The 25000-nt window shown below is 37.8% G+C and overlaps 2 protein-coding genes across 6 annotated transcripts in view; one reads left to right on the forward strand and one right to left on the reverse strand.

Moving 5' to 3' along the window:
- The window catches only part of LOC115221048 (transient receptor potential cation channel subfamily M member 2-like), a 706843-nt gene that overhangs the window by 500348 nt on the left and 181495 nt on the right, over positions 1-25000 (forward strand). The window lies entirely within an intron of this gene.
- The window catches only part of LOC115221100 (3-hydroxyisobutyrate dehydrogenase, mitochondrial), a 28130-nt gene continuing 14541 nt past the window's right edge, over positions 11412-25000 (reverse strand). Inside the window, exons 3-9 of the mRNA XM_029791315.2 lie at positions 22985-23111; positions 22201-22318; positions 20430-20551; positions 17649-17782; positions 16591-16667; positions 13322-13478; positions 11412-11985 (exon numbers count right to left, since the gene is read on the reverse strand). Coding sequence (XP_029647175.1) covers positions 11827-11985; positions 13322-13478; positions 16591-16667; positions 17649-17782; positions 20430-20551; positions 22201-22318; positions 22985-23111 — 894 coding nt within the window. The 3' untranslated portion in view covers positions 11412-11826. The remainder of the gene's footprint in view (positions 11986-13321; positions 13479-16590; positions 16668-17648; positions 17783-20429; positions 20552-22200; positions 22319-22984; positions 23112-25000) is intronic.

The following is a 25000-nucleotide window of genomic DNA, read 5'->3' on the forward strand; positions in this document are numbered from 1 at the left end:
AAAAAATATTAAGATTTGTAAATATTGTTATGATTCTCACACAGTATTCTGTATATGTAAACAGAAATTGCTTGACTGGTATTTAGAACTTCATGTATATTTTCGCTCGTGTGTTGCAATTGTATTCTTTGTTATGAAATCCGAGTTTGAGTGTTACATAGATTATATGTGAAAAAACAAAGCAAAACATGAATGATTGTATATAAGATATTCAGTGACATCATCTTACGTGCGTTTTATTAACATAAGGTGATTATTATATAATCAAAACTTATCATCAAATCGTCAGAGGCGTATAACTTTTACACTTTAAATTATTGGTTATAAAAGATGACAGATTTCACACCGTCTAGATGACCAGCGACTGTAGTATTTCTAAAAAGCTTCCACCAGTTCTTCTACATCACTATCTCCACGATGGTGAATTCTTTTATCTTTCCACTCCAGTAATATTAAGTACTAGAGTATCCGAGCCATCAATAACGACAGAGTTATTGTTGAAGAAGTTACCAGATGAAAGTTGATAATTAGAGGATGAGTAAGTAAATGCCAAAATAACAGGAAAATATTGAAATTACATTTATCACTCTCAAAATAGTATACAGCTACGGAAGTTAATGAAAAACAATATTTCTTGTGTAAACATGAGAAAGTACTAATATACCATGGCCTTCTGAATTTTCAATCTGTAATTTCAAAGTGTTCCTTAACCTAATTCTAACCTTAACCCAGATTAGGTAATTTCACATCGTAGACTACAGACATTGCGGTAGACCGCAGATTAAAGTAGCATCGAAATTTCTTATGACTATTGCGGCGATACGGGTTAATTGTCTGAATTTATAAACATTAAAACATTATGAGACAATGAAGATAGGAAAATGAACTTCTGAATATAAAAAACAATAAGAAAAACTCCAGAAAGTAAACAGAAACCTTCTTGAAAATTTAGAGAGAAGGATTTTTATTGGTCTTAGTGGAAAAAAAATCAGCTCAGAATAAAGTGTTTCTGTTCTGTAGAATAAGCAGAAACTTACCTTAAAAGAACTGTTCGGGTAACAGTAATGATGAAGAAATATTTTATAAATGTTGCAGTGCACAGCAAATCGTCAAAATTTATGAATATTAAGACATTACTTAAACATGAAGAAGGCAGAATGAACTTTCAAATACAAAAGACAAACCGAACAACTAACTAGAGACGCTGTTACAGTAAGAAAGTAGAAATACTACTGGTTAATTTAGAAAATTTCAAATTGTTTCATTAAGCATTATGAAACAAATACACACATAAACAGAACGACTCCAACTCATGTCGAATGATTTAGAAAATAATCTTACAAAGTGGAACAAATTCAACAGTTTCAGATGTTAAAGCGTAACTCGCAAAAAAGTATATACACAAAAACACGCATCATATTATATATATATATATATTGATGATAGTTACAAATCTCTGAGGATTTGGCAATAGGTCCTGATTATGTGAGTTGCATTGGTACTAATAATAACTTTATGTTAATGAAATGCACGTAGAATGGTTTAACGAAATATCTTCGTATATATTTTGTTTGGTTTTCAACACAGTATTTTAGCCTCCCCCCTCTTCCCCTCCTCCTCCCAAATTATACCTAGTCTTCTTTTTGAATTAGGAATCCCTATCCTCAAGAAATAACTGTCACTGTATTTTTAAATCATAAACAATATCAAATAGTAATATGATAATAAAAAAAAAGGTGATGATGATGATAAAGATAATGGCTTCAAATCTGTCTACAAGAGCAGCAATTTTGGGGGGAGGGGATGAGTCGATTATATCGACCCCATTGTTCAACTGGTACTTATTTTCTCGACTTCGAAAGGATGAAAGGCAAAGTCAACCTTGGCGGAATTTGAACTCAGAACGTAGCGATGGGCGAAATACCGCTAAACATTCCGTCCAGCGTGCTAACGATTCTTTTCCAGGCACAAGGTTCGAAATTTTGGGGGAGGATTCCAGTCGATTATATCGACCCCAGTACACAACTGGTGCTTAATTTATATACCCCGAAAGGATGAAAGGCAAAGTCGGCCTCGGCGGAATTCGAACTCAGAACGTAACGGCAGACAAATACCAATTTCTTTACTACCCACAAGGGGCCAAACATAGAGAGGACACACAAGGATAGACAAACGGATTAAGTCGGTTACATCGACCCCAGTGCGTAACTGGTACTTAATTTATCGACCCCTAAAGGATGAAAGGCAAAGTCGACCTCGGCGGAATTTGAACTCAGAACGTAACGGCAAACGAAATACTGCTAAGCATTTCGCCCGGCGCGCTAACGTTTCTGCCAGCTCGCCGCCTTTATGATTATGGTAATAATAAAGCGTGGCTGTGTGGTTAGAAGCTTGCTTCCCAACCACATGGTTGCGGGTTCAGTCCCACTGTGTAGCACCTTGGGGAAGTGTATTCTGCTATAGCCTCGGGCCAACCAAAGCCTTGTGAGTGGATTTGGTAGACGGAAATTGAAAGAAAACCGTCGTATATATGTATGTGTGTGTGTGTGTGTGTGTGTGTGTGTGGTGTGTGTGTGTGTGTGTGTGTGTGTATCTGTGTTTGCTCCCCATCACCGCTTGACAACTGGTATTGGTGTGTTTACATCCCCATTGATAGAATAGGCTTAAAAAACAAATCCTGGAGTCGATTTGTTTGACTAAACGTCTCCAACGTGGTGCCTCAGCATGGCCGCAGTCTAATGACTGAAACAAGTTAAAAGATGATAACGATGATGATGTTGATGATGAAAGTGATGATGATAATAATAATAATAATAATAATAATAATATAATAATAATAATAATAATAATAATATCAACAACAATAATAATAATTCCAAATTCTGTTTTTTGTTTTCTAGGTTGCCAAATTATACAACCAAGTTTCTGAGCGAAGAAATAGGAGAAAAAACAAGAAAACAAGAATTAAATTAAATTAATCCCTTCTACATTAGTCACAGGGGTTTCACACAAACATAAAAAAAACCCCAAAAAACATTGAATATTTTCATCCTAATGGCTGATAACCATATCAATGAGGACAGCTCTCAGGAAGAAGACATACAAAATGAACCATTTCCGGGGAAAGTTCAGATTTCAGATCTTCCCGAATGGTTATACGACCTTGAACATAAAGTAGACTGCGTCCTTGAAGCCTTGGCGGAGGGAAACGAGATCGGGATACCGTACAGTCTTCCAGTGATCGATGACAATATCCTTGAGATGGTCTTTAGTGCAGAATTCCAACGTGACTTGGACGTATTTCTATCTGACGGCGAAGACGTAGACTTGCAAGCGGAAACTGAATATTTAAGTCGGTGTAGCGGTGTAGTCCAATGACATGTATTTATACATATATATACATATATATAGATTCCTTCAAGGAATACCAGATAAGCCACCCATAATTGGATACAACTCACCCAACAAAAACTCCCTACTTGTTTGCCTTTTAAGTGCTGTGGTTTTACTGGGATCTCCCTTTTAAGTAGAAAGAATAGCGAAAACTCTTTGACTGCTATTTCTAAATTCGGTGTGTGGTGAGGCAAATCGTTGCTAAACCCTTAATTACTTAGTATTACTTAAACCTTCCTTGAATGGAGCTTTTACATGCCGAAATCTACTTGGTGAAATTAATTTCACCCTTTATTATTATTGATATATATATATATATATATATATATATATATATATATATATATATATATATATATATATATATATAATAATGTATATATTTCTAAAAGGCAATGTGATTTAATTACATCTGTGTATACGAGGGTTGTGTCGAAAGTAATTTAAGCGCGGGCGTAAGAAGTTTGTATTTACTGACAAAGGTCGCTCATATTGTACATATTTGTAGAGTAACTCTTCTTGTTCTTCATTGAGAGCAAACAATATGTTCCAGTCTGAAATAACGTCGTATGGTCATTGAGTTCTTGATGAAGAAGCTACAGAAGCTTTCTCATACATACAAAATGTTGCAGCTTATTGACAGAAATGACACCACTGACAAGAATAACGTGCAGAGATAAAAGAAGTTTAAAGAAAGCGAAAGCAGTTTTGAAAACAAACTACGCAGTATGAAACCATCAACAGCGACCCCTGGTACGAATCACCAGTAAATAGATGAAATGATTCACACGAACAGACAAGTCACAATCCGCGAAGTTGCTGAACGACTGGACAGAGTTTACAATGCGTTACAGAAGGTGGTGCAGGACTTTGGATATCGAAGTGCGTACCTCGGCAGTTGGTATCCAATTTGAAGGAGAAAAGGGTAGGAGTCTGCTCTGATCTACAGGGAGAATTCTGATTTGATGAGAGGGAACTAAAGACCCAGTTCATGGAATGGTGTCACACCTCTCCAAGGCCTAATAAGTTCAAGACCATTTTGGAGGAAGATAACAAGAGCATCGTTCTCTTGATTTTCTGAAAAGTGACAATACCTATTTCTTTACTACCCACAAGGGGCTAAACACAGAGAGGACAAACAAACGGATTAAGTCGATTACATCGACCCCAGTGCGTAACTGGTACTTAATTTATCGACCTCGAAAGGATGAAAGGCAAAGTCGACCTCGGCGGAATTTGAACTCAGAACGTAACGGCAGACGAAATACGGCTACGCATTTCGCCCGGCGTGCTAACGTTTCTGCCAGCTCGCCGCCTGCAGCTCGCAAGTGACAATACCGCGAACAGCGAGCGGTTCATTGAGAAAGACAAAAGCTTATTAGAGAAGCCATCGGAAGGAAAAGACCAAACAAAAATTTCAAAGTGTCCTACATTAACTATGATAGCGCGTGGCCCAACAAATCTTTGACTGCAAATCAAGGAATCAGAAAATAAACCTGGTCGGTACAACATGGTATTGGCGCCCTCTGACTTTCTTCTGTTCGATCCATGAAGGACAGTCTTCAGAGGCATCGATTTTATAACACAGACGGGGATGTAAACGGCTGTGAAGAAGTGAGTACAATAGTGCATCCCCGAATTCTTGAAAGAGTATTTGATGCAAACGCATCACTTGTGATGGAAATTATGTTGAGTTATACTTTTGTATAGAAGGAGAGTTACTCTAACAACATTTGCAATTTAAACGTCCTATGTCAGTTAATGAAATAAGAGGTGCCCACTTTTACAGTACTTTCGTATTTTCTTGTCTAACCTTGTTTTATGGGGTGTCATGTATTGTGTAACAATTGCTTCTTGTCTTAAATGAATGGTGAGCCCTACAAAGACCTTATTTGTGACTGTTAGTTTTAAAATAAAATATATACATTATATTGATCATGCATAGCTTACACACACACAACTGATATAAAGTCATGCTCACTTTTGAAACAGTTTCAGTATAACCCTCGTATATATAAATATATGTAATTTAATGACGCCTCTGTCTATTTCTCTCAATGTAACTATTATCCAATGACGTCTGTATATGAATATATTTATTGATATTGATATCAATAAATCAGTCTATTTGATTAAGTTATATTCCTAACAATAACAATATCTTTAAATACAATTTCATGGTTTCCAGTAGGGTAATCGATTGCTGTCGAGATCGCGTAAAGACATCTGAATCTATTGTCCAATCGATCCCTCTTTTCCTGCTCAGAGTTAAATCGTATAAACATGACAGTTACTTACGATTGTCTCGTGTGTCTAATGTATTTAATTCGTTTACAAACACAGTGACGGCTAAAGTCAATAGATTTACTTCATAGCAAAGTTTAGCATTTATATTTAAAACATTTAGCATGTGATCAGATCATCTCTTTATAATCTATGTATTTGTATCATTATAGCAATGTGTATAATGATATCTTCCCTCCACCCAAGTTATGTATGTGGGTACACACACCCATACGTATATGCATGCATAGCTGTGTGACAAGAAGTTTGTTTCCCTAAGGCGGCGAGCTGGCAGAAACGTCAGAACGCCGGGCGAAATGCGTAGCCGTATTTCGTCTGCCGCTGCGTTCTGAGTTCAAATTACGCCGAGGTCGACTTTGCCTTTCATCCTTTCGCGGTCAGTTACGCACTGGGGTCGATATAATCGACTTAATCCGTTTGTCTGTCCTTGCTTGTCCTCTCTGTGTTTAGCCCCTTGTGAGTAGTAAAGAAATAGGTATTTCGTCTGCCGTTACGTTCTGAGTTCAAATTCCGCCGAGGCCGACTTTGCCTTTCATCCTCTCGGTGATCGATAAATTAAGCACCAGTTACGCACTGGGGTCGATGTAATCGACTTAATCCCTTTTTCTCTCCTTGTTTGTCCCCTCTATGTTTAGCCCCTTGTGGGCAATAAGGAAATATGAAATAAGTTGGTTTCCTAACCACATGCGTGGTTGCAAGCGCAATCCCACAGCGAGGCACGTTGGGTAAGTGTCTTCTACTATAACCACGGGCCGACCAAATCCCTCTGAGTGGATTTACTGGACGAAAACTGAAACCTGTCCCGTGTGTGTTATTACACACACACACAGACACACACACATATTTAATCTAATTCTTGAAATTATGCATTTATTTATAGGTTGGAATTGAAATGTACGCAGGTTTTCTTAAAATATATTTGTATTCAGTCTTTACCTTGGAACATCATCATCATCATCGTTTAGCGTCCGTTTTCCATGCTAGCATGGGTTGGACGGTTCTACTGGGGTCTGTGAAGCCAGAAGGCTGCACCAGGCCCAGTCTGATCTGGCAATGTTTCTACGGCTGGATGCCCTTCCTAACGCCAACCACTCCGTGAGTGTAGTGGGTGCTTTTTACGTGTCACCCGCACAGGTGCCAGACAGAGCTGGCAAACGGCCACGAACGGATGGTGCTTTTTATGTGCGACCGGCACGAGGGCCAGGCGAGGCTGGCAACGGACACGAACGGATGGTGCTTTTAACGTGCCACCAGCACGAGGCCAGTCGGGGCGGCGCTAGCAACGGTCGCGAAACGGAAGGTTCTCTTACATGCCACCGGCACTGGTAACACATCCATGTTAATAAATCAATTTACATCCTTACCAACTCTCCATTTTCTCACCTTTTATTAAATAATACTTATAATAATCCCAGACATATCGTGGAGACTTCCCTCGAACGTGTTGGGGATTAAACCTGTGAAATTTTGGATATATTAATCCCTTATGAGGATAAGACATCCTCGAATTTACACGAATATTATATGTGCGTGTGTCTTTGTGTTTGTTCTACCAAGGCTTGAAAATCAGTGTTGGTTTCTTTACGACCCCGTAACATAGCAGTTCGGCAAAAGAGACCGATAAAATAAATACCAGTTTTTAAAAGAATATATCTTTACATGGAAATCATTAGTTCAACTAAAACTTTACAAAAGAATGCACCAGCATGGCCGCAGTCGCATGACTGGAAAAAATAAAAGATATGCACACACACACACACACCACACACACACACACACACACACACAATATATAGATTTAGATAACCATTTATATTTATGATTTACATCAACATAATAAATACATACATAGATATAACATACAATTACAAGACAAGGAACATATTTATATATTATAGCAGTGGTTGTGTGGTAAGTAGCTTGCTTACCAACCACATGGTTCCGGGTTCAGTCCCACTGCGTGGCATCTTAGGCAATGTCTTCTACTGTAGCCTTTGGCCGACCAAAGCTTTGGTAGACGGGAACTGAAAGAAGCCCGTCGTATATATATATATATATATATATATATATATATATATATATATATATAAAGTGTGATTTTTGCTACCCAGGTATCGGTTATCATTTGAATTATCCGTAATAAGATAATTCATTTATCTACTTCAAATATATATATAGATTATCTATATATATAATATATATATATATATAGATTATCTATATATATATATATATATATATATAATTATCATCTATATATAATATATATATATATATAGATTATCTATATATATATATATATATATATATAGATTATCTATATATATATATATATAGATAATTTTATCTATATATAGATTATCTATATATATAATCTATATATATATAATCTATATATAATAATATATATTATATATATAATATATTAAATAATATATATATAATATATATATATATAATATATATATATATAATATATATATATAATATATTATATATATATATATAATATATATAATATATATAATATAATATAATATTATATATTATAATATATATATATATATATATATATATATATATATAATATATATATATATATTATATATTATAATATATATATATATATATATATATAGATTATCTATATATATAATCTATATATATATATATAGATTATCTTATATATATAATCTATCTATATATATATATATATATATAGATTAATCTCTCTCTCCTCTCTCTCTCTCTCTATGTGTGTGTGTGTGTGTTTGTCCCTCTAGCATTGATTGACAACCGATGCCGTTGTGTTTATGTCACCGTCACCTGGCAGTTCGGCATTAGAGACCAATAGAATAAGTACTAGGCATACAAAGAATAAGTCCCGGGGTCGATTTGCTCGACTAAAGGCAGTGCTCCAGCATGGCCACAGTCAAATGACTGAAATAAGAGTTATATGAGGTAAAAATGTACATGAAAAGCGTAAATAAATAAAGGTTGATATATCGCTTAAAAATCATTTTAAAATTAAGGTTAAAGGACGTTGAAATAAGGATTAAAAATTATAAAATATATCGGCAGTAGTGGGAAATCCTAAATATGGATTTAAAAGTTTAGAAGAGTTCATTTCTTCGGAACTCTTCTAAACTTTTAGATCTATAATAAGGATTTCCCACTACTCTCGATGTATGCTTTAACTTTTAATCCTTATTTCAACGTCCTTTAGTCTTAAATTTGAAATGATTTTGAAGCGATATATCAACCTTTATTCATTTACCCTTTTCATGTACAATTTTACCTCATATAACTCCCATTTCTTTCTGAATAATATAATTGAATGTTCTGCCTATGTATGGATTTATTATGTTGACGTAAAGGATCTTTTCGGTTTGACCGGCAGTTTTTAAAAATAATTTCTACGTAACTAAACACTTTTAAACTTCGTATACTGGTAGAATGTGTTTAGAAAACATCTTTTTCTCTTGGCTTTATTGAGAAAATTCTATAGTTTGTAAGATATTTGTTGTTTTTCTTCTTCAATTTCTGCAATTTCAACAAATCAATGACGTCTATTGAGGTGAAAACATTCTGTGCCGTATGAATATGTCCCTCGTTTAAGAAACATATTGGGTTTATTTACATTTCTGAAGAAAAGAAGATACCCTTCCCCCCACCTCTAACCCTAAAACAGATTGAAATTCAATAGATCGATACTAGGGTCATAATTATGGGTGAGTTTCATATGACACCACTAGAAAAAAATGCCGTTCAAACCGAAAAGATCCGACGTAAATCATAAATATAAATGATTATATAAATGTTTGTTTATTCTTATACGAAGTTATGTAATGTCTAACGTCTCGGGTTCGACCTGAGCACTTCCAAGCAATCGAGTAAAAAAGCTTTTCCTAAAAGAAAAAAAAAACAAAAACAATGTGTGTGCCTGCGCGCGTGTATACACGTATATATTAATTACCGAGACACCATGTAATCAACGGAACTTTTGAAACTATATGCTTTTTAAATTTTTTTATAATTATCGACACTCTCTAAAACAGTGGTTCTCACCCGGGGATCCATGCAACAAAATAGTAAACTTTGCGTGTGCGTGCTTGCTCGCTCATCTACACACGAATGTATAAAAATTAGCAGTCTCTCGTCAAGGGAGATAACAGCAAATGTTTGTTCATGAGTTATTCCTCTTGTTTTACTTTTATTTCTGTTGTGTCTGGGGAGAGTCATTTTCTTTTTGTGCCTTATAATATAACACACTCACCGGTAAAATTTCTACTTATTTCATATTTTTATTGTCCTAAAATTTTCGTTGCGTCTTGCAATAGTCTTGACTCTGTCCGTTATTTACACTGCGTTCCTTTTTGTTTGTTTGTGCGCATGCGTGTGGGTCAGTGTGTGTATGAGCCTATGCATGCATGCATGTATGTGTGTATGCATGTGTATGTATGTATATATATGTGTGTGTGTGTGTGTGTGTGTGTGTGTGTGCGTCTTGCAGAGAAAATGACTCTCCCCAGACACAACAGAATATGTCTTCCTGAGTCTCCCTTTTCCACAAGTTCCATCCACTATAAGTGTTCAAATGGTACTTATTTTATCAACCCCAAAAGGATGAACTGCAAGGTTAACTTCAGTGGAATTTGAACTGAGAATGTATAGCCAGTTTGTCTGGCATGCAAACAATGTTGCCAGCTCACTGCTTCACAATAAAATAAAATAATAAAAATAAATTGAAAACTTTTACAAAACTATGAATATTTCTGAATATAGCTCGATTTTATTTCATTTCACACAATAATTTTTCAAAAATTATAAAATGAGTATTTTTAGAAATTTATCCTTATAATTTTTTTTACTCATAAATCCTCCCTCCACCTTCTGCTACACATAATGTTAAATTCATAAAACAAGAAAAAGAAAAGTCTTGATATTTTACAATTTTTTTCAAAATTAATTTTCTGAGATTCTTTTCCAAAATTAGAATACAAAATGTCCTAGGTAAAAAGAAAAGAAAATGAAAAAAAAAAAAAAAAATAGTTATAAGAATGTATGAGATCCCTTTCTGTTAAAGAATTTGATCTTTCCAAACCGGACATCAAAAAGTGGCTTAAAAAATTTTTCTTAATTTTTTTAAAATTTCAGTTTTAATTTTTATCAATTGTATTTTTTCTTTTCTCATGATTAGAACAATACCACAGGAGTTACCAAACAGGTTTCAAATCATTCTTAAATCTGCTTAACTTCCTAGAGTGTTAATGATTCTGTCAACTTGCCTTCCTAATAACGATAAAAATAATGGTTTCAGATTTTGGCACAAGGCCAGCAATTTCAGGGAAGTGGGTAAGTTGATTACATTAACCCCAGTAGTCAACTGGTACTTATTTTATCAACCCTGAAAGGATGAAAGGCAAAGTCAATCTTGGCAGAATCTGAACTCAGAATGTAAAGACACAAAATACCAGTGAACATTTTGCCTGGTGTGCTAACAATTCTGCTAGCTTGCTGCCTTAAGTAGGGATTAATATTGGATTCAAATTTTGGCACAAGGCCAGCAATTTCAGGGAAGGGGGCCAAGTTGATTAGATCAACTTCAGAACTCAACTGGTACTTATTTTATCAACCCCGAAAGGATGAAAGGCAAAATCAACCTTTGTGGAATAACAAGACGATGTATTAGCGTTGTAGGTAGTGGATTTTGGTGCTGTTGTAGTAGTAGTAGTAAAGAGGTAGGTCAGACCTGACGTAGGAGATATGACCAAAAGAATTCCTGTCATGATTGCTGTATCTTTATTTCAGACAATGTGTGGAGATTTGATTGCTATTTCTAGCTGTTGGAACAACCACAAAGAGGCTTCCTCATCATATTGGTGGCGGTGTTGATAGTGGTGATGGTGGAGTTAGTGTTGTAGGTAGTGGCAATGATATAATTGGTAGTGGAGGTGTTGGTGGTGAGGATGGGTGCTGCTATTCCTGACAACTGAGCTGTTGGTGTTGTTGGTGTAGCTGGTAGTAGTGTTGTTGACGGTGTCAGTCTGGTGGTATTAGGGGGCAGGGGTAGTTTTGCTATTCTTGATGGTGCTGTTGCTGTTTCTGACACTATTGGTAATGGTGTACTTAGCTGGATTCCCTTTTTTGCAGGAACTTGTAGACAGATGAAAAATCCATTTCAGAAAAGCCGTTGTTACACATAATTCTGTACAAATTTAAGGCCATTCCACCAAGTGGTGTCGGGGATTGAGTTGCGCCAGCAGCATTCTGTGCCAGACCAAGATCCTGGAGACAGAAAAAAAAAAAAGGGTAACAACAAAAATAACTGGATATACATAGCGCCAGATATGGTGTGTAAAAGAGAAGACAGCAATGGTATGGCCATGTAATGTGTATGAATGAAGACGGTTGTGTCAAGAGGTGCTGATCTCTAATTGTAGAGCAAATATGTAGAAAGGGTAGACCCGGAACACATGGGATGAAGTGGTGAGAAAGGATCTACTGACATTGGGACCCACAAAAGGGATGACAAGGAACTGAGACCCCTGGTGATTTGCTGTGCTTGAAGAGACACGTCAAGCTAAGTAAAAGCATGGTTGTCCTTGCATTCAAGCTTGTCCCCTGCAACTGAGCACATCTCAGTCCCTCCCTAAATGAACATCCCTAATCTTGCGGGTTCATAGGTGCTGGTGTCATGTAAAAAGCACCCATGCTGGTGCTGCGTAAAAGCACCCAGTAGACTCTGTAAAGTGGTTTGTGGTGTTAGGAAGGGCATCCAGCCATAGAAGCCATGCCAAAACAGACAGGGGGCAGCATGGAAAATGGATATTAAATGATGATGATGAATGTAATAAAAGATTGAAATATGTCTTGTTAGCATAATGAAGTTAATTAGATTTTGTTCCTTTTAGTCACAGGAGTGGCTCTGCAGTTAAGGAGCTTCTTCTCAATGATGTCGTTTTGGGTCACACTGGCACTGTGTGAGTTACAGATAGGGTTATCTGTGGAGTCATATTTTGTAGCGAAAAGAAATAATGGTCTTTTGGGTGCTATTTCTAAATTTTTCAGTATGTGGTTAAGCAACTTGTTGCTAAACCCTTAATTATTGTTATATCTATCTATCTATATATATATGTATATATACAGTGTGTGTGTATCTCTTTCAGTATGTGTTTGTTTGTTCCTCACCACTGCTTGACAACCAGTGATGGTGTGTTTACATCCTTGTAACTTAGTAGTTTAGCGAAAAAGACCAATGATATAAATACCAAACAAACAAAAAAAAAAGTACTGGGCTCAATTTGTTTGACTAAAATTGGCCACAGTCAAATCACTAAAATGAGCAAAAGTTAAAAAAAAAGGGGGGGTATTAGGTGGGTGAATGTGTGTGATGAGCTTCTCACAGTTTCCTTCAACAAAATTCCACTGATAAGGTATTGGTCAACCAAAGGGTATTGTAGAAGATACTTGCCCATGGTCAAGCACAGTGGAACCGAACCCAGAATTAGATGTTTGCAATGGGAACCATTTTTTAACAATATAGATATGTCAGCATTTATAAAAAAAAAACCCAAAAAGACCTTAGTTTTTATTCATAGGAACTGATAAGAATGTGACAAACCTTAAGCATTAATGCTGTTCCAAACCCGCCTTTATAGTTATTGCTGGAAGGGACACCTTCTTTAACCCCTGGTACAGGGTTGTACATCTCACTTGACCAACAGCGGCCAGAACTCACGTTCAAGATGCTAGCCAGCATTTTTGCATCCAATCCAAGTCTAGTTTGAGAGAAAGAGAAACACAGAGATATTAATTAGATATAAATGAGTGAGAGAGAGAGAGAGAGAGAGAGGGAGAGATCAATACAGTGGCATATCTCAATTTATATCAGTCATTGGTTCCAGGACATGCAACTTAACTCGTGTAACATGAAAAACCATTATTTGATGTGGTGTGAAAGAAGGAAAGTTGTAAATATAGTTGAGTTAACGGTTCCTCATGAAGATAATATGGACGCCGCTCGGGCTCGAAAATTTAACCATTATGTAAACCTCCTTGAGGAATGTGAAGACGCAGGCTGGAAAGCGGAACATTTTCCAATCGAAGTTGGACGTAGAGGGTTCGTTGGACACAGTGTAAGACGACTGTTGTTATCGCTAGGCCTAACTCATCGTAATGTCAATACCACCATGATCGATATCCAACCTACAGTGGAGAAGGCTAGCCACTGGATTTGGTTAAAAAGAGAGGATGAGCGATGGCTCGAAGGATATTAAGCTTTATTTGATAACCAGTTGATCTAGCAAGCGGGGCCTCATATCAGTGAGGGGGGCCAGTGTGCATTGATGCCGTCAAGAGGTAGGCCCCGAAACGGCGAGCATTCTCTCCTGATGACCCCATACACTTGCTGGCTTCCAGTATGCGGAGTTTTTGACTGGTAGCACTTGCCTATGCAAGTTTTTTGCAAGATATATCTGTTTTAATAAATGGTTTTTAACATAGCTTCATATGTATTTTAATTGATTTTCCATTTCAGAATTAGCTTTCAGGCAGTTATTAAATTTTCAAACTTATAAATATGTTTGATGCAACTGAAAAACATGTTCCTAATTAGTCAAGAAAATTTCTGCTAATTTGTGTTAGCTGTCATTAACAGAAAGAAAGTTTCTACTGTATCTAAAATCGTTGGCGTTTTATCATATGTCTGACTAGCACTATGACCTGGCAACGCCGGGTCATAATGCTAGTGCATGCATAAACAGCTGCGTGCGTGTGCACATACACGCGAATACTGTCCAAATCTCTGACCAATCACATACACCTAGCTGGCATTCAACTGGCGTATCAAGTTTCGAGCATTTTGATTGGGTTTTGGATAGAAAATTCGCAAAAAAGTCACTTCTCTTGATTTTTTTAATGGCTTTGCGGGGTGACTGGGGAAATGTAAAAATGTGCACGACCACCCTTGGACGTCTTTGAATGACCATATAAAGTGCAAGCCCTCTAACTGAAAAATTGTGGTTCTGTATAAAGGAACACACACACACAGACAGACATTTTGCCATTTATATATATAGAGATAATTTATTTGGTTTCTTCTTGACCACTTCTTCCCCTCTGTCCATGTTTGTGCCTCTGATGACTAATGTGACCGATTCTTGCACAGTTCACAAGGGATCTGTGGTGGAGGCTTTGGTTGTCGCAGCCTCCTTTTTCTTTCTTGCAAAAAAAAAAAAAAAAATGAAAAATGGAGCTAATATAACTTGTTACTTTTCAAACTGCAATAAAGAATTTTCTTTTACTGCATTTACAGTACCTGTATTTTATTAGATTAATAAAACTTGTCTCAGTTGTATCTGGCTGAAAGTCAGGGTTCTTAATGGTTTCAAATTTTGGCAGAGGACCAGCAATTTTAGGGGATCTTTACCATTTGACCGACAAATTTAAAAAGTAATTTTTTGTAACTAAACAACTTTCAAACTTCGTATAGTGGTAGAATGTGTCACATAAAATATCTTTTACTGTTGGCATTGTTGAGAAAATTCTGTATTTTGGAAGCATTTCGTCCTGCATGCTAATGTTTCTGCCAGCTTGCCACCTTATAGTATATGGTTTGTGGTGGTGTGCTGGTGCTGGTGTATGGTAGTAGCATTGCCAGTAGTGTATAGTAATAGTAGTGTTGTGGTGGTTGTAGTGTGGTGTAGTGTTGGGGGTAATAGCATGGTTGTGTTGGTGGCAGTGATGGTGGTAAGGTGCAACAAGATCAATAAGGGCTGTTTTAATTTCTTACAGTGAAGGTGAGAGTAATGGTAGGGATGTAGTAGATGATTAGTATAGGCTGCAGTAGTGGTGGTGGTAGTTTAGGTAGTAGTGGTGGTTGCAGTAGTGGTGATGGCATAATTGGTGCTTGCGGTGGTGTAGGTTGTAGTGGTAGTATTGATGTGACACTTCATCTGAAACGGAGCAGATGGAGTTGACTGTGTGTGTGTGGGGGAAGTGATGGTGGTCAGAGGAGGAGGAGGAGGTAATGGAAGAAGAGATAATGCGTGAGCGAGGGTGTGTAGATTTGCAAGTTCTTGAGATCCTGTGTGCGTTTGTATGCAAGAGAGCTTGTGTATATATGTGTGTGCATATATGAATCTATGTATGGGGGAGAGTGTGTATATGTGTGTGCAAGTTATTCAGTATGTGTGTGTGTGTTTGCGTGTGTACATGAGTGTGAGTGTGTATACTGTGTATGTGTGTGTGTGTATGCATGAGATCATGCATATAGGCACGCATATGAATGCATGTGTGTGTATGTGTGTGTATGAAAGTCATCTTGTATGTGTGTACTTATGCATAGAAGTCAATCTGTGCATGTGTGTGTGTGTGTGTGTGTGTGTGTGTGTGTGTGTGTGTGTGTGTGTGTGTGCATCTGTCCCTGTCTGTGAGCTTGTTAGTGTGGCTGGGGGTGATGGTGTCAATGATATTGACTGGACAATTAATACCAAGCTGTTAGTGATGTGTGGTGAAGGGAGAAAGGGAGAGAGAAAAAGAGAGAAAGAAAGAGAGAGAGAAAGAGAGATAGATAAGCAAATGAAACAGAAATACACACATTGCATATACACACACATAAACATTCACACACAGGTACTGTACATACACACTCTGTATACACACACAGCCAGATACTGCACATATACACTGTATACAGACACACATATGTACACACACACAGATATGGCACATATACATATACTACACATATACTCTCCGTACACACGCACACACACACACACACACAGACACACACACGGCTACAAGAAATAACGTTCAGACTAGCAATAAATAAATAAATAAACCAAACAAGAGAAAAACAATTAAAGCTGGCAAGGGTCATCAACCTACTTGATCCCTAAATTCATGGCCTCCGATGTTCCAATCATGGAAATAGCCAACAGCATATTGTTACAGATTTTGGCAGCCTGAAATATTAAAGAAAAAAAAAAATGACAGCAGCTGTTTGACATAACCCCCCACAAGTCAGCCATGCCCGGACACTGAATGAGTGCGTGCAGAATGGTTTTGTCACTCTGCATGCACTTCGGCCAAACCCGTCCGACAGAACAACCGTGCCTGTAGAATTAATCTTCGAACCAGTAGCATTGGCAGGCCAAGGACATCTGAAAATTATCCATGAGAGTTCTTGACTGAAAAGTCCTCCAGAACAGACAAACCAGTTCTTTTTCATTGGTGCCCAGAGTCACCCTGAGAACATTGTTGCCCTTCCCTGCCACTAATCCTATAGGCACAAGGCCTGAAATTTTAGTGGGAGGGTTAAGTCCATTACATTTAGTGGGAGGGATAAGTCCATTACATTGACACCAATACTTGACTGGTGTCAATGTAATCTTTATGGTATCAACCCTGGGTGGATATAAGGTAAAGTCAACCATAGTGGGATTTGAACTCAAAATACTGCAAGAAATGTAGTTAAGCATTTTGTCCAACATGCTAATGATTGTGTCAGCTTTCAACCCTAATAATCATCATCATCATCATCATTTAACGTCCGCTTTCCATGCGGACGTTAAATGTTGGACGATTTCACCGAGGACTGGCGAACCAGATGGCTGCGCCAGGCTCCAGTCTAATCTGGCAGAGTTTCTACAGCTGGATGCTCTTCCTAACGCCAACCACTCCGAGAGTGTAGTGGGTGCTTTTACATGCCACCGGCACGAGGGCCAGTCTGGTGGTACCGGCAACGACCACGCTCGAAATGGTGTTTTTTACGTGCCACCTGCACAAGAGTCAGTCCAGCGGCACTGGCAACGACCTCGCTCAAATGTTTTGTTCACATGCCAGTAAGGCGATGCTGGTAATAATAATAATAATGATGTGAGAGAGGAGATATTCTGATACATAATTACAAAGAAAGAAAGAAAGAAAGAAAGAAAGAAACCAACCTGTCCAGTGCCACTGGGACCACAATGGATAACATTCTTTCCCATGAGGTCAAGTATTTTTTTTGACTCGGCAAAACCACTTTCAGTTCCACCAACCATAAATGTTAGGAGAGCGTCCCTGGCAGCAAGAATACCTGTTGAAAAGACAATGGAATTAGCAAAGAAATTACCATTTATTTATTGTGCTTGGAAATGGAGAGGGTTATCCTCAAACTAGAAGCATAGTCTGAATGCTTGAAATGAAGTGGACTCTACTAAAGGTATTCAAAATACTTGACGGCGATGTTAAACATATTGATGGGTTAAGTCCACCACCAGAGTAGGCCATGGTGGTATTCAAATGGGTAGTTGTGATGGGTATATTGGGCTCTGTATGTTTGTACCCCAGCATCACTTTGCAAGTCCAGGTATGGATTTTGCTATGAGGTCACAATGGGGACACTGATGATTGTGATCTTACTTGGAACTGGACAAACGTGTCTGTTGATTTCAGGATGTAATTCTTTCATTGTTCTCTTGTTCCAACTGAAGTTGTTTGGATACTTCATGACACATTTTACACCATGAAGATTGATCTAAGCAATGACTTTCCCAAGATGTCAAATTAAGCTGTAGAGACTTTAGTAATTGCTTCAGCTTGTCCCTTATTCCTAAAGATGGGTCTTCCTTTACCCTGGTATCCCTCTACTTGTTGGTATACAAAATATTTCCAGAATGCGGTTGTCTTTCATTCGAACATATCCTACTCATTTGAACTGAATTCTCAGCAGTATGCTTTTGTTATTGGAGAAACCACATTTGGCTAAGATTTTGATATTTGATATTTTATCTTGCCATTTTATGTTGCTGATATTGTGCAGACAGCACATGTGGAAGGTTTCAAGTTTCTTTATATGTCTGTAGTAGGGAGTCTAAGCTACTGTCCCATAAAAAATGTGCTCAAAATACAAGATTTGTATACACATATTTTAGTTTCCAGACCGACACCGTGTTCATCCCACAAATGATAGGAAAGTTTTCCAAAAGCACTTGAAGGCTTAGATATTCTAACATCGATTTTGTCATCAAGATTACTCTTAACCCTTTCGTTACCGTATTTATTTTGAGATGTTCTGTTTCTTTCAATTATTTTAAATATAACAAAGAATTTAGTAAAATAACTTAGTTATCATTAAGCTAGTGTTAGGAACATAAATTGTGACTAAGGTTTGGTGGAAGATTTTAATTCAAAACTTATGAAAACAAGACATTTGTACTCAGAGCCAGAGCCAGTTTCAGCCGGGTTGGTAACAAAAGGGTTAAAGTTTACTGTACTTCCAAGATATTTAAATGATCTGACTCATTTGAGTGGCTTTGTTGCCAATCATCACATTTGAATCTTGAGTATGTTCTGCCCCCAGGCTTTTGTTGGAATAAACTTTGGTCTTCTTGATGCTGATAGTCAGTCCATATGCATGAGCTGCCACAGCAAGCCTGTTGACCATTTTCTGAATTCCCTCAAATGTATGAGAAATCAGAGTGCAATCATTAGCAAACAGTATATAGGAGTAGGAGTGACTGTGTGGAAAGTAGCTTGCTTATGAACCACATGGATCTGGGTTCAGTCCCACTGCATGGCACCTACTAGTGTCTTCTACTGTAGCCTTGGGCCGACCAAAGCCTTGTGAGTGGATTTGGTAGACGGAAACGGAAAGAAGCCTGTCATATATATGTATATATATGTGTATATATATGTATGTGTGTATGAAGACGTTTGTGTGTCTGTGTTTGTCCCCCCAACATTGCTTGACAACCAATGCTGGTGTGTTTACATCCCCGTAACTTAATGGCTTGGCAAAAGAGACTGATAGAATAAGTACTGGGCTTACAAAGAATAAGTCCTGGGGTCGATTTGCTCGAAACGAGTAAAAGAGTAAGCCACATGGAAACATTTCCTTGATCTTTTTCTTTGATCTGAAAACTTTGCCCTTTTAGGTTTAGTAGACCAACTCATGTGTGAAACTGGAATTTTACACCTTTATGATAATCCCGAAAAGCATTATGGGGCATCATTGAAAAGAATAAGGTAAAAAAGTACAGGAGCTAAAACAACCCTGTTTGGTTCTAGTGGCATAAGAAAATGCGTGACAACATTAACTGCTAGATATCACTGTTGCCTTCATTCCTTTGTGCAGAGATACTATTAGCCTTACCATTTCATCAGGAAGACCAACTTTTGACAAAATTTTCCAAAGTTCCTCATAATTCACTGTATCAAAAGCCTTGGTCAAGTTGACAAAGACCATGCACAAGTCAGTATTTTGCTCATGTGTGTTTTTTTTTAAACTTGTCAAAGGGCAAAAATCCTGTCAACTGTGCCACTCCCAGCCTGAAATCCACAATGGGATTCAGGATACATGCTTATTGATGCGGTTAAGGATCAGTCTCGCAAGAATTTTTCCAGCTATGCATAACAAACTTATTCCCTTGTGATAATCATGTACACACTTCTTCCCCTTGTTTTTGTACAAGTTTGTAATAATAATAATAATAATGATAATAATACACTCTCGGAGTGGTTGGCGTTAGGAAGGGCATCCAGCTGTAGAAACTCTGCCAGATCAAGATTGGAGCCTGGTGCAGCCATCTGGTTTGCCAGCCCTCAGTAAAATCCTCCAACCCATGCTAGCATGGAAAGCGGATGTTAAACGATGAATAATAATAATAATAATCATTATTATTATTATAATAATAATCATTATTATTATTATAATAATTAAATAGACTACATTACAATGTTACCTCCAGAGACTGGGGAGTCGACCATCACTCCACCCAACTCTTCTGCTTTTTCAGCCATCTCCTGAGACACAGCTGGGTCAATGGTGCTGCTGTCCATTAACAAAGTTCCTTTTTGAAATTTACTGTGGAACAAAAAAAAAAAGAAAAAAAAAAGAAAGTGACATGACTGAATACAGACATGAAAAATATTACACACACAAAGTGATGAAGTACTGAAGAATGACCTCAAGATGCTGAATCTTTCAGGTGAGATGACAAAGGAGTGAGATACCTGGCACTTGCCATACTCAAGAAGACCAGTACTCTGCAGGAGAAGTGTTAAGACTGATCTATTGTGGGTGAAAGCACTTGAGGTGGTGTCAAGTAAAAGTGCCTGTGGTGCTGTTTAAAAATGCCCATGTGGGAGCTACATAAAGTGCCAGTGTGGGACCATGTAAAGCATCAGTGCGGTGCCATGTAGAAGTGCCTGTGCAGTGCCATGTAGAAGTGCCTGTGTGGTGCCATGTAGAAGTGCATGTGCGGTGCCATGTAAATGTGCCTGTATGGTGCCATGTAAAAACACCCAGCACACTCAGGAAAGTGGTTGGTGTTAGGAAGGGCATCCAGCTGTAGAAACTCCGCCAAATCAGATTGGAGTCTGGTGCAGCTCCCCAGCTTGTCAGCACCACCATGAGTGCTTTACACCACCAGAAGGATTGGTCGTAACACTTCTGCTGTGGAGTACTACATGCTTACTGATATGGTTAAGGATCATGTCAATGCCCAGGTCAAGCACTGATCCAGATTCAGGTGTTTCAATTCCTCCTGGGCCAGTGTATCCAGTCTGCATGTCGTTTAGTTTTGTATGCTGGTAGCTTAGGGTTTGGAATTTTCCTACATTAAACTGCATGTTGTTGTCCTCAGCCCACCTGTATATTGCGTCCAACTCCCATTGCAGATGTGCAATACTTCCAGGATTTTATATTGTCTGATAGACTTTTGTGTCATCTACATAACTAGCAAGGGTGGCTATCTGAGCAGCCAAGGGCATGTCTGAGAGGGCCACTATGAACAGCAGTGACCCCAAGGTTTCACAGACCTCTATCATCTCACTTAACCCTTTCGTTACCAACCCAGTTGAAACTGGCTCTGAGTACAAATGTTTTGTTTTCATAAGTTTTCAATTAAAATCTTCCACCAAACCTTAGTCACAATTTATGTTCCTAACACTAGCTGAATGATAACTAAGTTATTTTACTAAATTCTTTGTTATATTTAAAGTAATTGAAACAAACATAAGACATCTCAAAATAAATACAGTACTGAAAGGGTTAAAAGGTTCAGCTCTGGTCAAACTGCCAAATCATGCTAGCATGGACAAGGAACGTTAAATGATGATAATGATATACACATACACACACACATGTATATATACATATATATAAACACACACACACACACACATAGGTATATAGGTTTGAGTATGTGTGTGTATGTTTATGGTTTGGTGTACCCTTGTTTAGACATCATGTGATGGTTGAAAATGAACATCACTGTCATACAAGCGAGGTTGTTTGTTTCCTCTCTTCCATGGGAAACAGGTGAGGGTTGGTGATATGAAGGGCAATTTGGCCGTAGAAAACCTGCCTCAACAAATTCCATTTGATCCATGGAAGCATGGAAAGGTGGACATTATAATGATGATCAAGCACACACACACACATACACTATTAATCAGTGCATGCAAGAGAAATGGATGTAAAATGATGACAATGAGGATAGGTTATCATACCTGTAAATCCCACCAGGTCCGCAATACACAGCTTTCACATGAGGGCTGCTGGGTAACATTGTGACAATTTTCTGTGATGATTCGGCCACTGCTGCAGGGCTGCTGGCTATTTTGGCACCTGGGGAGAGAAATTGTATAAAAGAATTTAATTGTGGTAGGGATGAGGAGTAAAAAAAAAAAACAGACTATACAGCATGGAGAAAAAAATTTGTAAAAAAAAGTGTAAAACTACTGAAAAGCATCATCATCATATATATATGCATTACTAATAGTTTCACATACATAAGTAAGTTCATCAGGCATTGATTGAACTGTGTAGCCAAGAGGTTTACGTTTAAATAGAGGACAGGTGTGAAGCGATATGAAAGCAAAACATACTTAATGGAAGATTCTGCCAAGATGGGTGAATGAAATATAAAAAAAAAAAAATCAAAAAGAAAAAAAATTTAAATAAATAAAAATTATATATAAAAGAATATATTAAAAGGTATATTAAAAATATAGTAAAATACGATTTAAAAAAACTCTAAATGTGCGAATGAACATGAAAAGTACGTAAACCACTTGGCTGCCCTAACCACAAAGCCATGTGCCTCCACACACTGACATTACTCATGGAAAAGTGGATGGTAAAAAATAATGAATGTGATGATGATGTGTGTGTGCGTGTGTGTATACACACTATATCGCTGGGTTTTCCCAACTTTTGTTGTATGAATGCGGAGACAATAAGGAAATGTATAAGGTGTAAAAAGAAAACCACGTAAGATACAGAATACATTACCAGCTTCCTTCAAAGAATTACAGGCCGATTCTGAGAGATCAAATACCACAAGAGAATGTCCCTTCTTTATAAGGTTACGAGCCATATGTGCTCCCATATTGCCAAGACCAACAAAACCAACACAACCCTGCAACAGAAATTCAAAATTGTCAGTTCACTCTTACATCATCATCATCATCACCACCAACAACAACTTTCTGTTACAGGCAAAAGGCTTGAAATTTTGGGGGAGGGTATTAGTCAAGATTACATTGACTCCAGTACTCGACTGGTACTCATTTCATTGACCCTGGAAGGATGAATATCAAAATCCACCAGAGCAGAATTTGAACTCAGAACATACAGATGGATGAAGTGTTGCTGAGCGTTTTGTCGGCAATGCTGACAATTCTGTGAGCTCATCACCTTATATATTGGTTCCAAATTTTGGCACAAGGCCAGCAATTTCAGGGGAGGAGTTAAATTGATTACATTGATCCCAGTGTTCAACTGGTATTTATTTCATTGATCCTGAAAAAGGCAAAGTTGACCTCGGTAGAATTTGAACTCGGGACATAAAAACAAATGAAAAAACTGCTAAGCATTTTGCTTGGCATGTTAATGACTCTACCAGCAAGCTGCCTTAATAATAATAATAATAATAATAATAATAATAATAATAATGATAATAATAATAATAACAATAATAATAATGATAATAATTGTTTAACCTCTGTTTTCCATGCTGGCATGGGTTGGACTGTTTGACAGGAACTGGCAAGACCAGGGCCTGCACCAGGTTTCACAGTCTGCTTTAGAATGGTTTCTACAGCTAGATGCACTTCTTAATGTCAACCAATTTACAGAGTGTACTGGCAGCTTCTTTTTCATGACACCATTACCAGTGGTTTTTTTATGTGGCATGATCACCAGTGCTTTTTATGTGGCACCAGCACTAATGCCTTCTATGTGGCACCAGTACCAATACCTTTTACATAGCACCAGCACTAATGCCTTTTACGTAGCACCAGCACTAATACCTTTTACGTGGCACCAGCACCAATACCTTTTACGTGGCACCAGCACTAATGCCTTTTACGTGGCACCAGCACTAATGCCTTTTACGTGGCACCAGCACTAATGCCTTTTATGTGGCACCAGCACTAATACCTTTTACGTGACACCAGCACTAATGCCTTTTATGTGGCACCAGCACTAATACCTTTTACGTGGCACCAGCACTAATGCCTTTTACGAGGCACCAGCAGTAATGCCTTTTATGTGGCACCACCACCACCACCATCATCATCATCATCATCTCTCTCTCTCTCTCTCTCTGCTTTTCTTTAACCTCATCATCAGAACATCACCCTCGGCTAAAATTACATTTTTAACTCTCCTCCTCTACCTTCAGCTAACTTTGTTAACCATGTAATAAATATTCTATTCCCCTCACCTCACATCATGGATGCTTCTCTCTCCCTCTTTTTCTCTCTCCTTTTTCTTTCTCCTCTCTTTCTTTTTAACTAATCATGCGAAAGCTTTACCGACAGGTTAAGTAATGCAACGACAAACAGAATTATTATAAGATGATAATAACTAATAGCTATCGTAAATATTTACTCATCTTCTGTGATGAGTGGAGAGTTGAAACACCTGGACATGAATCTAGTCATTTTCACTAACATTCCTTAAATTCCCGCCCATCACTTTTTCCTCTTTTCACTTAGATCTCTCTCTCTCTCTCGCTCTATGTCTCTTTCTCTCACAGGACTCTTAGCTTCATGTTCTCTCATTCCCACCATGGCCATCTTCATCTCTGTAATCATTCTCCTCCTCCTCCTCCTCCTCATCTCTCAGTATTCATTACCCTTTCTCTCTCTCCCTCTCTCTCTCTCTCCTTCCCTAACCTCCTCTCCCTGCTACTACCACTTTCTCAGCTGTTCAATGTAGTGGAAACCAACCCTACCCTACTCTAGCCCAACGCCTCCCACCCAATCACAGCTGCTGTCATCAAAAGCATCTCCAATTTGGTGT

Source organism: Octopus sinensis, linkage group LG17 (genome assembly GCF_006345805.1).
Source record: "Octopus sinensis linkage group LG17, ASM634580v1, whole genome shotgun sequence".
NCBI lineage: Eukaryota > Metazoa > Mollusca > Cephalopoda > Octopoda > Octopodidae > Octopus > Octopus sinensis.